Source organism: Homarus americanus, unplaced genomic scaffold (assembly GCF_018991925.1).
Source record: "Homarus americanus isolate GMGI-L3 unplaced genomic scaffold, GMGI_Hamer_2.0 scaffold39675, whole genome shotgun sequence".
In the NCBI taxonomy this organism is placed as follows: Eukaryota; Metazoa; Arthropoda; class Malacostraca; order Decapoda; family Nephropidae; genus Homarus; species Homarus americanus.
The window spans coordinates 18,883,866-18,901,135 of NW_024736071.1; the positions used below are offsets into that span (position 1 = coordinate 18,883,866).

General features: G+C 37.5%; 1 protein-coding gene across 4 annotated transcripts in view; it reads right to left on the reverse strand.

The window, feature by feature from the left end:
• Positions 1–17,066, reverse strand: part of LOC121871876 (RNA-binding protein 33-like) — a 43,028-nt gene extending 25,962 nt beyond the window's left edge. For 3 of the 4 annotated variants that reach the window (XM_042374450.1, XM_042374449.1, XM_042374452.1), the window contains exons 1-4: positions 16,920–17,066; positions 11,145–11,244; positions 8,089–8,251; positions 2,337–2,504 (exon numbers count right to left, since the gene is read on the reverse strand). In XM_042374450.1, the coding sequence (XP_042230384.1) occupies positions 2,337–2,504; positions 8,089–8,251; positions 11,145–11,244; positions 16,920–16,927 (439 nt within the window). In that variant the 5' untranslated portion in view covers positions 16,928–17,066. The remainder of the gene's footprint in view (positions 1–2,336; positions 2,505–8,088; positions 8,252–11,144; positions 11,245–16,919) is intronic. The other variant, XM_042374451.1, reaches the window with a different exon arrangement.
• Between the last annotated feature and the right edge of the window lie 204 nt (positions 17,067–17,270).

The following is a 17,270-nucleotide window of genomic DNA, read 5'->3' on the forward strand; positions in this document are numbered from 1 at the left end:
GGAAATTACTTTCTCTGGAATGAATGGCTCCCTGTCCCAGCCGCGAAAATGCCGGCACCTTTAAAACTACCCACAGACATTCTAGGGTACATCTAGTGTGTCATCCGCGAATAACCGAGAACCACGAAGTAAATAATCGCGAGCTTGGGGGGGCCCCCCCTGTAATCACTTCCACACACTTTTGCCCTGGCCTTGTGGAGGGAAAACTAAAATTAGTGTACGCTGTACTGAATTTTAGCTCATTTTTATTACCATCCAGTGTTTAAATTGTGTAGTAGGTTTAGTAATAACTTATGCATTGGACAGAAGTGAAACTAGAAGCCTTGAATAAGTCAAGCAAAATGGGCTCTTGAGGGGGAACACCATCTCTAATTTGAGAATACAGTATTAAGTTTTTGGACTGGCCATCCCCCTATTAGTCCAAAATTGTGAGGGCTTACTATGAATACATATCATTCCCAAACTTGCTGCTTTTACAAATCCTATGTAATTTTACACTATTGGCAGAAATAGGACCAATTTTGAAATATTCCATTCAACACCTGAAGGGAAAGTGCAGTAATTTCTATGCAGCATAAAATATTTCTTAAATTACTTAAAAACAAAACTATGCAACAAAGCCAGAGGTGCAAGATCCTTTATTGTTTTGTTTCGCCTCTAAAATTCATTATGCATGGCCTATACTACCTGTATGGGAAGTGCTCATTTGTATATTCTGTAGCTCATCCAATTTCTTTCTATCTGGATGAGTTCTCAATGAACTTGGGTCCTTCATGTTAACTAAGAAATGTGTTGGTGTGGTTGCCACTTTCACTCTTCTCAAACTGCTCCTCAAGAAGTTTATCTTGTGCCAGGTCTCAATTACAAAACTGATTGTGGTTCTCTCCCACTGTAGTACATTATGTCCAAAATTACAGCAGCTGCTTCAAGGTTTGCAATAAATACTTCTATATTTCTTTTAACTGCATAGTTTCTTACTTTCTATATATTTTCATTTTCCAATAAAGCTATTTTCTTTTCACACTTTCACTACCCTGGGCCAACTTTCACCATAGTGGACCAATCTTGATATAGTGATATCTCCATTAGTGGGAACAAATGGTGCAGAGCACTTCCAGGAATGAGAGATTTCCGGGCAACGAGACGACTCTCTCACTCTCTCAAAGCTGGAAAGAATCCCTCATCCCCAGAATTTTTCAGGTAACAGAAAAGTGTTCTTGAAAGTTCCAGAAATTGCACATTACATCATCTCTCAAACCCAGAAAAATATCCCCCATCCCTGGAATATTCCGGAATTTTTCGGGGACCGGGAAATTTTGATCAAATTTCTGGAAAATGCGGTTGATTTTCATCTCTCAAAGCCAGAAGAAAACCTCCCCCATCGCTGGAATTTTCCGGGTACTGGGAAAATTTTCTCCGAATTTTCCAGAAATTGTGCATTACATTCTCGAACCCAGAAAAATATCCCCATCCTTGGAATATTCCGGGTACCGGAAAAAATTTCTCTGAATTTCCGGAAAATGTGCCTGATTTTCATCTCTCAAACCTGGGAATAAACTCCCCCATCCCCAGAATTTTCTGGATAATGGAAAAACTTTCTTGCAATTTTCCAGAAAATGTGCCCCTCGGAAAATCGTTCCCAAAGCCAAAACGATTTTCTGAGAAAATATCAATTCTGGCTATCAGAGAGTTCCGAGTTTTTGAGGGATTCTGACTAACGGAGGTATTACTACATAGCACAGGCACACAAAAAAACACTTACATTATGCTGATGCCCAGGGCACAACACCAGGCACACTTACAGTACTACACATTTACAATACATTTTAAGCAAGTTTTATAGCTAGACATTTTTCCTATCACCAACCCACTTTTACAGAATGGACACCGGGCAATATAACTAAGACTTCCAAGTGCCCTCTTAGGTTACAAGATATGCAGTACAGTACAAGTATATACATTTATATATACTGTATATTGGTTCTAAATAGCTACTGAGACCCAACTATGAAAACTCATTTGTGTTGTTTTTCCTTTGTACTGAATACTGAATAATCTACTCAGTTGCTCTCTTCCTGAAAGAGTGAGTTTTATTTATAAAGTTCCTGTTTAGAGACTTGGTTGTGATGGAGAAACTTAACTAATTACTGTATTAATTCCAGTTACTGTAATAATGTCTAAGGAATTTAACACTAAAAGTTGTATTTTAGATAACAGGATTAAAAAATTAAAAAAAAATTTATTACTATACAAAAATATTCATGGCTCATGCCTAAGACTATCAGAATCTATGTATTTATTATTTCAAAGGAATAACACTTTTCCAATAAACTTACCCAAAGAATCTGGAATAATACGTTCAATAGTTGTGTTGGTGAGAGAGATCTTGGACCGTTCACTCTTAAATCTATCGCGCCCTCTTCCTTCCTCATCTTCCTCCTCTTCTTCCTCCTCCTCTTCCTCTTCTTCCTCTACAATATTTTGGGTTTCTACATGTACATCATCTGCAGCAATAGTACATACAGTATGAAGATCTTATTAATTATTTTCTGTTATTTCAATAAAATCAATTTCATAAAAAATTCCTCTCCCTAAAAACCTTTTCCTATCTTATCAATTTTACCATCTTTATCTGAACACATTTACTCTTCACACAGATCTCACCCCAACATTTATTCCTCACTTCTTTTACTCATTTAATCCACTTTTAATATTCCTTACCTCAGTATTCACAAGATTTCATCTTCTCCTATATTCAATTTTGTATTAATTTTCAACTACAGTCAACCCTCGCTTTACGTGGTCCCACATTCCGCGTTTCCACGTTTACGCGGTACCCTGCCGAAACCGGAATGCTCACATTTCGCGATGCGTGTACCCCTTTACGCGGAGAGCGGCTGGCGAGCCGCGCCATTTTTTGATCCAAACCTCCCGCCATCTCTCCCACCATGTTGTGTAAGCGGCGCGAGCAGGGTGCGCACAAGGTCGCCCAGTCATCAAAACATTACCGAGTTCTTCACCCGCCACCCACCACAGCCGGCCCAAGTCAGTGATAGTGATAATTATAGTGAGGATATGGACTTATATGGACTTTGAGGGATTTGACAAAGAGGCCCTGCAAGCCTCTGTGGTGGATAGTGATACAATTGATACAAGTGATACAGGTGAGGGCCAATAATCTGCCCTCTGCCTCGGAACCAACCCCCCATCCCCGTGTGCCCAGCCATCTTTTCTACTAATGTAAGTGTTAAAAAACCTAATATTGATATTTCTCTTAATTATTAATTGTGTGTGCATACCATCATAAAATTAAGAAGTTATTTTTACTACAACGTAGGTATTGTGTCTGAAAAAGTGGAGTTTGGGGATCGGCCCGGTCTCTATTTCAATTAACCCCATATGTTATGTTGTTCACTTTACGCGTTTCTCACTTTACGCGGGCCGCCGTGGGTTGAATTAACCGCGTAGTGAGGGTTCACTGTACAGTATTTCCTAATACTTAAACATAATTTCTTTTCATATTCCATTTTTAAAATTCTAGATAAATTTGCAGCTACTGCAACTGACTGTAAAACATTTCAACCCTGTCTTGCAAAGTTCTGCCAAAGCTTCTCTAAATTCATGTCCCATTAACTTTGCAAGAGTAACATTTTGAAAGCTACATCCTCGGTGTCAGCTAAACTTGCCAGCATTTTCTTTTTAACAGCACTCACAAACAAGTTTTACCCAATTGCAGCATTTGCAAAATTTTAAAATACCTTTTGGTGTTAACTGCAGTTTTCCTACAAACAAACGTTACTAGGGCACATGAATGTGGTGTAAACAAATGACAATACAGTTTATACAAGCCAAAAAATATTTAAGTACACTGACCATTTGGTGAGTAATGACAATTTACTAGTATTGATAGTTAATTATTAATTAAATTGACAAGTAAAAAAAATTTCAAACTTAATACTTATGGTACATGATAATGTTAAGCAAAGCATGTTGTACATTATACAGGCAGTATACAGCAACAAGCACCAAGACTCTTGATACATGATTAAATAAAGTTATATTATTTAACCTAAAACAATACAAGATACAGTCAAACATTCAATTAACAGTACTTTATATTTTAATGGTAGTACACTGTGTTGGCAGTATGCGGCAACAAGCGAACGAAGTCTACTGTCTCTGGTACAGTACTGGTAAATGATTAAAATATTATTTTATTTATAACAAAAAGAATACAAAATAAATTTTCTTAAAGGGTTAGTTAATATTTAATACCAATGTAAACCATCCAAGTTTCAAAATCTTTCAAATTCTGATTCATCATTATCAGACAAAAAAATCATCTATCATATGGGTCTGCTGACTCTGCCTCCAAATCACTGGCGACGATGGCAACACTGGCCGAGCTGCTGAAGGCCAGCCAGCTGTTCCCAGGCGCCTGCATTGTTTACAACTTTACACCACATTCAAGTAAACATTTATAAAACCCAGGTGCATTACATGAATATGCCGTAACTATATTTTTAAAAAATTTAACAACAATATTACAAGCAACTGCCCTGGTGACGTTTGTTTGTAAGAAACCACATTTTACACCAAAAGATATTTTAATGTTTTGGAAGGTGTCAGTACATATGACTAGTGTAAATACTGACTTTAGGCCAAGTTCAGTAACAGTTACCCTTCTGGAAAAATGCTACAGTTAGGTAAAACTTGTTTGAGAGTGCTGAAAATTAAGTGACTGAGACCTACTGGTACGGTAAAGTGATAATCTGATGCTAGTGGTGGAGCGTACCTAGAGGTTGACATTTTATACCTGTTGTACAGTACAGTAGAAGACAACCCCTAAATTTGAGCACAAAAAATTGAAGATTCAAAATTCGACTTATAAGCCACAATATACGGTACCCACAAAACTGAGTGTACGTAAGTATAAATGAATAACATTGTCTCCATTCAACATTATGTTAAATAATATTTTAAAGATGGAGTGAGAAAGGTGTGGGTGATAAGAGAGATGCAGTGGAAAAGAGTGGTAAAGAGTGGAGTAGAAAAGAGTGGTAACACAGCACTTGGTAACACACCAGTGTGTTACCAAGTGCTCCTCAACAGCTGGTCTTGAACCTGCCACCATGCACTTCAATTAATCACACAAAATTTTATGTCACACAATAAGATCTACACTTAATATACAGGGACAGTATTACCTTATTTATTATTAATATATATAATGTACTGTATTGTCTTTAATGGGGATACTGTACAGGGGTCTAATCAGATTTTATATAGGCCTAACGTGAGCTAATAGGTAAGCCTTGTTTGCCAATGTTTTAATTTACTTTTTTCTTTTTCTTAACGGAGAGTAGTCCACCCTGACACAGGGGCCTAGGGGGGGCCAAAAAATAAAGAGTAAAAATAAATTAAAAATAGACAAGAAAAAGATTATATTAATCTACACCAAGAAGATGCCGGAAAACCAGCTTTTTGAAGTGAGACAGATTGTATGAGTATGGAAACAGAAAAAAGCAGAGCAATCCATAGTTTGGCTGTGTGAGGAAAGAAGGAGGTACCATAACAGGTTATTCTAGTGTGACCAACATCCAGAGAGAAACAGTGGGCACCATGGGCAAGACGAGTGTTACGAGCCCACGGCCTTGCCGACGGTACACAGGATGCCAAATCCACCGAACATTGGTCGTTAAAGTACATTCTTGTTTGATCAACCTCTTGTGGTATATGTTTTATCATAAATAATATCGCACACAGTAATAAAGAATAGAACAAAATACAATACTGTACAGTATGCAATTTTACTTCAAAATAAAACAACAAGGGATGTACCAGTCATCCCTCCCTCCGTTACCCTCCATAAAGGGGAAGGGGGTGAGGGTTGGGAAGGGCTGTGTCATATTTGTCAGTTTGATTTTATGTACAGTACAGTATTCATTATTATATTTTTGTAACATCAGCCTCTTATAGTGTATGTTTTATCATTGATAATATAAAATATTAAATACTATAGAAAAAATACATATAAAATTTGTAATATGACATCAAAATTAAATGACAAGACCAAATTAGAAGATAATCTTTTCCCTTGACCTCTGCATAGGAGGAAGTGGCCATTGTCGAGTTCCCCATTATCTTTTATTCATTACAGTACTGATACATTATAAAAGTAAGTGTTATCATTTTTTTGGCCCTCCCCCTCCCCCCATTGTAGGTTTATGACCTTTGCCCAGGAGGGCTATTGCCTATAAAAAACGAAAAAAAATAAATAAAATAAAAATAATTCATATTCTCGACTTTTAGTATGAGGGAAGCTCCCGCTTGCAGTGCACCTCACCCCATCCATCTTGCTACATGGATGTTACCATAGCTGACCAAGAAGGAAATACTCGTGGGCCTCTGGGCAAAAGAAGTGAAAAGCGGCAGGCACTCTTGAATGCCAGAAAGGTTGAAATTTTGAAGAAACTCGAAGCTGGGACGAGGATATGCAATGTAGGACGCCATTATAAAGCCAATGAATCCATCATCAGAATCCCCAGGAAATGCAAGGAGAAAATATTGCCTGCTCTCCCACCTGGAGATTCAGAATTCTGTGCTTGTTACCTGAAGTCTTTCTAGAGTAAAGGTCTGACAAGTCCAGTACAATATAGCGATTTTAACATGTGTCAAATGGCATTGTTTGCGCGGATTTCCGATGCATGGACGTGTACCTGTACAATATTCCCATGCAAAAGGAAACCCTCACTGTATGGTACAGTACAAGGATTAAGAAAACTAGGCTGAGTTTAACGTTCAAGTCTACAGAATATGTAGTTTGGGAATGTTAAGCGTAAGACACCCTGCCACAAGTTTGAACTTCTGAATGTGAGACCTATAGTAGCAAAGCAGTAGTCAGACACTCACCAATCTGGTAACTGCGTGTGAGGCAGGCCGGGAAGCAAGGGAGAGGGACTGGAGGTGGAGGAGGAGTGGCGTTAGGTTACGAAACTTGCTGGCCTGCTGGGGGGAGTGTGGTGTATACCACCAATGTATATTTTCTCAGTACATTAAGGATTGATGAAATTAATGGAGTTAGCACTGTATAGTAAATGTTGTGATTAATTTTAACTATGTGTTATGAGTCTAATTATATAGGATGACGGTATAACACAGTTATCAGATAGGCAAGTGTTTGGCTACTGTTTGGCTACCATAAGTCTCATATTCAGAAGTTCGAACTTGTGGCTGGGTGTCTTATAAGGAACATTCCCCGATTGTACAGCGTTGTCCAGCCTAACCTATCTGAGTTACTTGCAAATCTCATAAATTATTAAGTTAAAAAGAGCAAACATGAGTACAGGCATGCCAATTCCCCTAGGAATATTATAATATTAATTTAACATGCACTGTACTGTACTGTATTGTACTGTACTGTACTGTACTGTACTGTACTATACTATACTAACTCTGCTCCCAAAAAGAAAGGTCATCCACAAATCCCAACTGCACATATTCATGTCCTATCCAGCCAATTTTTGGTGAATCAGCCCCATTGGGGTGAGACCTGGACCCTCATAAACAAAATCTATAAATATTGTAGATTGAGGTATGTGTACGTGAGTGTGGTCACATAACATGGGATGATACTAGCCACCCTACTAGAGGTATAGGGTTGACCTGCAATAGGGGAAGGACAATAAAATATAATTGAACCTTGTATGACCCATAACCATAAGGTAGATTATGGTCTTAATACATGATTAAACCTAGAACAGCATTTCCTACATGATATTCCTTATGTGTCTTTATAAAAAGGGTTTTGACATGAAACTTTTTATAGTACAGTACTGCAACAGTCAGGGAGGAGTCACATTGTGCTCCACTAAATGAAATGTGAGTGACATGTTGGCCTTGGATTCAAAATGACAAAATGTAAATTTGACATGGCACACCTAGAGGACTTGTACAAATGGGGAACAAACGTTTTATAGTGTATGATATTAGTTCTTCAGCCAGCAGCATGTATTATGAGAGCCACATTAAGCATAGCTACAAATATCAATACTCATAACAAATTTAAAAACAGGTGCTATAACTCACTCAACGAAGATTCATTGTAATGCTCTTGAAGTTCTTCCTCTTCATAAACTGAATCAGATGTTTGTAACCTGCTATGGATATTTTTTGAGTGGCTAATGTGCCCACCCTCATCATCATCAAATTCATCTTCAACTCCCAGCTCAATGATGTCCTCAACTGCAACCTGGTAATTTCAGAAATAAAAATTAGTCTAGTTTTGTCCAATATTAAGTCCAGTAACTGAAGCACTAGAAAATCAAGTGTATAAAAAATAGCAATGCCACCGTAAACAAGAAAAAAAAATTATTACTGTACGATATTACAAATCCAGTCGGTTTTTCAAAAGGAACACACTCTTTTTCTTGTTACAGTATTCAGTCATTCTTGATACTGTCACATGTGTTTTGTTATGGTGTTCCCTCCCATAACACAACCCCATGATTTCCATCTAATCAATGACCATCACTTCATATAAACCACCCAACACCAATCAGTTGCATGTCTATCCCTAAATGAACCAAATACTATACACTTCTACAGTAAAAGTCCAAAAATCCGGATGCCAGGAATCCGGACTTTTTGAAAACTCAAACTTTTTAAATTTAGCGGTCTTTTGTGGGTTACGTGAATGAATGGAGTTGCTTTAAAAAATTAATTTACATAATTCTAATAATATAAGTAATTGTAAATTACAGGTAGCTAATTTTGTTAGTTTGTAATTAGCTTGAACTGAAATGTAAAATTTGAGGCACTATAAATCTTTTGTGTGTATGTGTGCATGAGTGAATGCCACAGCTGCACAGCGACAACAAACGACCACACGATCGCCACTTTAAAACAAGCAATCAAACTGTGACAACGTATGTAATTTTGAGTCCTACTCTTTCCATGTACAGAGTACTGGCCCATAATAATGGCCCCTAAAGTAGATAAACTTTAATGTGTGAAGAGAAAGAAGAACACATTGAAATTGAGTGACAAACTTGAAATAATTAAGAAACTAGAACGTGGTGTGAGCAATGCTGTTCTAATGGAAATATACAACATTGGAAAGTCTACAATTTATGATATAAAAAAGGCAAAGAATAAAATTCTAGAATTCACAGCTTCTTCTGAGCCTTACATTAAAATTGCTGAAAGAAAAAGTTTACATTGGCCCAAATTAGAAAATCTTGATAAAGTGTTGCACGAATGGTTTTTGTTAAAACGATCAAAAGGTATGGCAATTTCTGGGCCGATACTTATTGCCAAAGCAAAGTCTTTTAAGGAGCAAATGAACATCGAATCAGAGTGCGCATTTAGTGATGGATGGCTTAGGAATTTCAAGACTCGTCATGGTATTAGACAGTTTGTTTACATTTTTGTCTAGTGTTGACTTTGTTTCTTTAAAACTGCTCGTTTTGATAAATGAAGCATGCTTTATTTGCTAATGAATAAACTATCAAAATGTACCTGTTCATCTCATCTTTATTCCTCCTTAAATTTTAGTTTTAAAAGTACTGCCTGAGAATCCGGAAAATCCGAAAATCCGGACCTACCCAATCCCCAAGCAGTCCGGATTTTTGGACTTCTACTGTACTGTACTACAGTATAATCCATGGATTGATAACAGAAATCACATTTTACAGCACAGTTGTGATGATGAGGCTTCTGTATTTACCGATCATGTCTATGGGTCATTGATTGCCTACATTAGTCAATCAGTTAGAGTAAGTAGTAGAAATTACGGGCAGGCCTTTCAAGTTTACAACAGTGTGTCTAAATTTTTCCGTTAAATGCAAGTTGCCGGTAAATCCAGTGCCATTAAATCAAGGTTCAATGGCTTGAATTCACGTAAAATTCCTGGTTTATTTGTAAAATTCCCTGGTTTTCCAGGGTTTCCGGCCCCAAATTTAAATTTCCCTGCCGTTTCCAGCTTTTCCAGACCCATAAAAACCCATATTCACAAGACACTGACATAGAAAACATAAGTAAAACAATAAAAATGAATGCAAGATTATGAGTCACTAAGTATACAGGATAGGATGTTAGAGTGTAGCCACAAGGGGAACTGGGAGAGGGAGGCGAGATATAATCATCCACCATGTTTGCCCATGTTGTGTTGCTGGGAAAAATAAGCACACATCGAGAGACAATCTTGCCACAACCACGCTACAGCATAACAAATTTTAATAGCAAGTACACTGCAGTAAAGAACTGCTTTTAGTAATGTTGTATACTGTATAGTGAGGGTTTGCTTTACCCAGAGTAGAAGTAAAAATATCACATTCTCCATACAGGCAAGTGGGTAGTTTTTTATTACCCCAGAGAGTTGCGACCCGGCCTTACCAGCAGCTCTCATCCTGTGGGTTGGCATTAGGAAGGGCATCAAGCCCTAAAATTTTGCTTCAACATGCATGTTGGCAACTTGGTCACCAGAGTTGTGCAGCTTGTGCACATTCCCAATCTCAGTTGCAATTTTTGGGCTGGCAGCCTGGGTTTGTGGTGAAGAATGAGGGGAACATTCCATTATAGTTCTACCCAACAGCTGCCTTCAGGTAATTGTGGCAAATCCCCACAAGTGTAGAAAAAGACCATAAAATGTTGATGATGACTCAATCCTTTTACTTCAAAAAGGTAGATGCACTGGGTGAAGAATGAAAAGTTTTATATACCATACAGTATTAATTAAATCTTAAATTAAATGTTAATAATACCTGACCCTGGAGGTATTCTGGTATGCAGGGTGAGCTGGAGGAATATAGAGGGGTATAACTGGTGTAAGAAGTTCGTGAAGCAAATAGGTGTTATGAATATTGTTGGACTTACTTCAGCTTTGATATTTAGTTAATATTATATAAAATAGTACGAAGTAACATGGGTAAACCAGATGGATCTCAAGGTAACTGTTAATGGAAGGGGAACAGCAGAACAGATATCTGGTACAGTGGCTAGTACAGAATGATGAAGGTAAATAAGGAAGTCTTGTTTTCCCAATGATTTCAGCCATTCTAAGACACAGCAAGAGTGAAACATAAACTGCACAAACTCCTGACACAAGCGAGAAGCATCATATGCTCGACAACTCATGGACTAACCTCCTGAGATGGATCTTCACCAGCCAAGAGAGCTTCTTCCTCTTCTTCATCAAGATCATATTCATAATCTAAATCCTCTCCAATTAGTTCTTCTTCCAAACTGAAAAATAACATAAAATTATATAATGAGAAAATACATTAAAAATAATATTCATTAAAACTTAGAAGAAAAAATATTATTAGTACTGTACAGTATTTTGAAAAATTTTGGTAATAGAAATCCTAAAATACAATTTCATGGCCGAGAGGTAATCAGATGGCTTGTAATACAGTATATAAAGCTTGCCTTATCCATATGACAGTGCCACCCACTGTCATGGCTTGGATGCAGGGAGGGTACTGTATAGGAGCTACCTCTGTGGGAATTGCCATTAAAAACAGTGGTCACAAAGCCAATCCAGGACAGAGACAGGACTTGAAAAGGGGAAGGACCCAATTATGACCACAAACCCAAATTATATACTGCACAGTTCTGTATTTTGAAGAGTGTATTCAAGGTTTTAGAAAGGGGAGCTCATTAGGACGAATGTCTGGATTTTTAAGAAGGTGAGAGACTGAGAGGTTTCCAGCATCACTCACAGAGAATTCAAATGATGTTGGGACAATGTAAATATGATTGAAGAGCACAAGAGAACAAAGTCTCCAAACCACTGGGGAAGTCCAGACATGTTTTCCTAAATTAAAAAATATGGAACAATACAGTATTTGAAACTGTATTCCATGCCAGTCATAATACTGATACCTGTAATATAAAAATATCTTTCCTTGAATCCTGCTCAGCCATGTTAATATTGTTATCATTATCCACTCTGTATCTGTATTTTTCTGGCTAAATAAACTGTTACAATTCAATTCTTCCCAGCTGGGTGAAAGCTAAGAGTTCTTGCCCACAAAAGTAATATACAGGTGCTACACAAGCTATTGCCATGGCTACAAGCTGGGCTACAGTATCATCCCTCATCAGTTTAGAATTCCATCCCATAAATATTGAACAACAAAGCTGATATAAAACCATGGAGGACATTGTCATCATTATTATTTTATAGCTATGTTCTACTCTTCTGTGAGTTAGGCAAGATTTTGTGATTTGTCATCAGGCAAATTTTAAGCAAATTTTAAATTGGACACCCTTCTTATTGCCAGCCCAGTTTTAGAGAGTAAAAACTGAGCATTATACAGTACTGTAAACTTTCCTCCCAATCTTTTGTCCCACCCCAATATCCATCCAACTTTTTTGCCCAAATTACCAACTATAATCAGAAAACTTACACAAAAATTAATAATTACCAGCACTACAGACAAAGGATGAAGATACAGTAATTCCCTCCTACTAGGCCTTGGTGATGGTGCAGAAGCCATATCAATGTGGGTGGAATAGCGCTTTGCCCAATCAGATTCGATTGTGATTTTGGGTCTCTCTTGCTTCAAAATTCAAATTCATTTCCGATCATGGAAGTCTGCGATGGGTGTCACTTCAATTATATGGAGTTAATTGCGCGTTTTGGGGAAAAAACGAACAAGCAATAGCATTTTTTAGATCACATGGTGTTCTCCCGACCTCAATAAAGATTCTAATTCGGAATAAGGTAAGAAATAACAGTGATTCCCTCATATGGTGAGAGTCTGGTTATGTAAAAACACCATAAGAGTTAAGTTAAGTTAAGTTAGGTTAGGTTAGGTCAGGTTAGGTCATCCCAAAAAAGCTTAGGTTTATATATTTTTCTCGTGCTTTTTAGTGTATTTTGTATTTACCTGGCCATGATTTTTGTTGGAAAACGCCCCACCCAAAACCCCGGTTCCCAACAGGATCCCCTATCATGTTGGGGGTAGAAGGGGGAGATAACTAAAAAAACAGGCAATTTCCAACAGAAATCAAGGTCAGAACCAATCAAAACACAAAAAAACAGGTTAATATATAGGACTAACCAGTGAGTTATTTTTATTACTGTTTATTTTCTTATAATGTTCATCAGTGAGTTTTGATATAATAATCATTTATTGTGGAAATTGTTCGTTTCATAGATAATTAGGCGCCTAGGCACGCACTAGTTTATCTTGCGGGCGGTAATGAGGCCGCTCTCTGCTGAGGGGCTTTTCCCACAGCCAGAGCAGTTTGATTTTCAGCATGTCACGTGAAGGTTGTCGCCAATCTTACATGGACGTAATTTGTAAATTTATGGGTAAAGACAACGAGACCCTTCAATTGTTTAAAGATCACGGCCTTCTTCCTTTCCATAGAGACTGCTTATTTTCTTACATTATTTTCATCAGTGAGTTCTGGTGTGATAATCATTTATTGTGGAACCCGCCAACACAGCAAATCACTCTGCCGCCCGGGGTGTATAGCGCCAATTCGGCCGTATCATGTCACGTCCAGAAAATGCCTTAAATTTCACCATATCATAGTAAGTTCTTTCTGTTTAATATACATGGGGGTCCGGGGGGGCTCTAAAAAGTTAGGTAAGGTTAGGTAGGTTTGCTTGATTAGGAAATTAGGTAGGGTTGTTTGATTAGGTTGGTTAGGTCAGTTTTTCATACCCACAAATGTTAAGTAACATTTCTTTTTAAAATATCCAATTTTACATATTTTCACAAACTACAAGTGTTGGTGGTACAGCGGTAACGCGCATAACTCTCACCAATATGTCAAGGGTTCGAGCTTCGGCCCGAACACACTTGAGAAGGGTGTTATCCAGTGTGACCCTACCAAACACCACAGATTTCCCAGCCCCCGGTTTCCTCCTGTACTAACACTGGAGAGACCGCCCAAACGGTTTAGTAAGTTGATATGTGGCGAATACGATAAAAAAAAAGGTAAATTTTTACTTAAAAACATGAGTCCCTAGGGGTTGACCAATATATTTTTCCAGTGTATTTTGGTGTGTTTTAAACGAATCTGACCTTCATTTTTGGAGGAAATTGATAGATTTTGTCCCCCCCCCCCCCAACAATAATGGGAGAGCCTGGGAAATCGGGGTTTTTGGGTGGGGAAGAAAACGAAAACGAGTCATCTGACCTAACAAAACCTAACCTGGAAAGCCCCTGGAAGGCCTAACCTAGCCCCTAGCCGGGGGCTCCGGCCCCGGACCCCCGGTAGGCCTAGCTTAAACTCACCTAAATGTTTCAGTAGTTAATAGTTAAAAACTTTGAGGCGCACCATGTCCGAAAGTACAATACCTTGGTTAGAAGTAGAAGGACCAGGGATGCATAAGAATTGGATAGAATGATCATCTTTCTCGTAAAACTCAGCAATACACTTAAAATAATCGTAGAACCACAAATAATAACCAACTTCCACCACGGCCATTGTGAGACTGGTCGATGAAATTACCCAGGCTGCTTCCTTTGAAATAAATCAAATGTGATTGGTCGCAAAAAAAATTGCGTCAAGCTATCGATCACTCATTGGTCACGACTGGATGACATCAGTCAATAATGTGCATGCATGATGTGCCGATAAAATCTCACAGACGAAGACTGAAAACTACTTAAAATCAATTAAATTCAACTGTGTCGCTATTATCCATTTCCGCTATGTATATATGGGGGGGTTCAAAATGCTCAGAATATCGAGATCTAAATGTATCAGTTGATTATAACTTTCGGTGCGCTATGTCTGAAAGTAAAATAGGTATTATTGCGTTTACACACCGTTCACTCCTACCACTAATCTATTATCATATTCGAATAAGACGTCTAATCATAAGATAATTTTCATCTATCACATTACCGGCGGAAATGTACAATAACGGAGATAGCTTTTCCCAAAAAATTTCTATTTTCTTCCATTAACCTCTCGCCATTATCGTCTGCTTCTCACCCAACACTGCGTGTCTCTCGCGTCTCCTTCATAAATCATGACACACATGCATACACGTCACGCAGCCAATGAAAAGCTTTTTTGCTTTTGGAACCAATTAAAATGGTTTTGGGTTTAATTCAGAGTATATTTGGCCCAGTCAAAATCAAGTTTTATTTTGGGTCTCTCATATTTTGAAATTCAAGTTCAGTTCCGACCATGGAAGTCTGCGATGGATGACACTTAAAGTATATGGAGCCGATTACGAGTTTTTGGAAAAAAAACGTAGAAACTATAGCATTTTTTCGATCGCACGGTGTTCTTCCAACCTCAGTAAAGTGTACTAAGAGCAAGACTGAATGTAAATATCGCAAAGACCAACATATGTGGCGTTGTGTAAGAATCCCAGAATGGGTATTATTTTCTTGTAGCTCCGTTCATTCCTACCACTAATCTATTATCATATTCGAATAAGACGTCTCATTATAAGATAATTTTCATCTAATACATTACCGGAGGAAATGCATAATAACGGAAATAGCTCTTCCAAAAATTTTTCTATTTTCTTCCATTAACATCGCGCCATTATCGTCTGCCTCTCACCTAACACTGCTGTCTCTCGCATCTCCTCAATAAATCATGACGCGCATGCGTAACCGTACACGTCATGCGGCCATTCAAAAGCGTTTTTGCTAATTCAGAGTATATTTGGCCCAATCAAAATCGAGTTTTATTTTGGGTCTCTCATATTTTGAAATTGACGTTCAGTTCCGACCATGGAAGTCTGCGATGGATGTCACTTAAATATATGGAGCTGATTGCGAGTTTTGGAAAAAAAAATAACGTAGAAACTATAGCATTTTTTCGATCGCATGGTGTTCTTCCAACCTCAGTAAAGTGTACTAAGAGCAAGACTGAATGTAAATATCGCAAAGACCAACATGTGGCGTTATGTAAGAATCCCAGAATGCAACGACGAACAAGAACCAGGCCAATAAGGTAAGAAATAGGTGATTCCATCATATTGTGAGAGTCAGTTAAGTTAGGTCAGGTTTGGTTGGGTTATTGTTTTTCTAGTGTTTTATTGTGTATTTGTTAGTCGCATAGGCACTTTTTTTCTCGGAAAACGTCAAACGAAAAAAAATCGCAAAAAGAAAAACGGCTAATTTCCGCCAAAAAGGAAGGTCATATTTGGTATCAGCACACACAAATACACTAGAAAAATATATTTTTAACTTGCTACAAGTGAACGGTGCTACAAGAAAAATTTACCCCAGAATGCAACGACGAACAAGAACCAGGCCAATAAGGTAAGAAATAGGTGATTCCATCATATGGTGAGTTCAGTTAAGTTAGGTTAGGTTAGGTTTTTGTAATTCTATTGTTTTTTGTGTATTTTTAGTCGCTATAGCCACTTTTTTTCGGAAATTGTCAAACGAAAAAAAAATCGCTAAAAAAACCCGGCGAATTTCCGCCAAAAATGAAGGTCATAAAAAGGTCTAAACACACACAAATACACTAGAAAAATATATTTTTTACTTGCTAAAAGTGAACGGTGTGACAATGCAAATTTACCGTAAAATAATACCCCCAAAAATATGTGAAAAGATTTTCATCAAGTTTTTTCAATCAATTTCGCTCACTAGTTAGTCCTATATAATTACCAAAAATACACTACAAAAACATAGTTTTGACTTTCTAACAGTGTTGTGTGAACTACTATAAACTTACCTTGAATTCTGCTAAAAATATGTAGAATGCATGTCATTGCCCCTAATACAAGAGAGCACACGCAATTAAACTTGAACAATAAAAGATTATTCGTTTTATGCCTCTAAATACCCCACTACTAACCAAACTCTTCATATCTGTATATCGAGCCTACCAGCATGGGAGTTAATGTGGATGATCGTAAAATGGTGTATGAATCTAACATTACCATTGCTGTTTTAAGTAGGGTATCATCGAGTACTTACTCTGCCATCTTTCAACAATCTTTTATGTTCCTATATGCACGTCAGCTGCCGATTAAGCATTAAACTAAATAGTCAAATGCCATAGCATCATACAATCAATGAATGATAAGGCTGGTAACAACAAACGAATTCACAGTCTTTCGCAGAAATTGGAAAGGTTTATGGTTCCCAAGAGAAACATTAAATTTATTGTTCAGTATAGTGTCATCATTTACAATTTAATAGTGCTATTTTATATTTTTATTATGTGCACTAATTTTAATAATAAAATCATAACAAAATGTATATGAAGATAAGAAATGATTCTCAGAACTAGTAATTTTACTAAAGATATCCATAGAAATCGAGTTT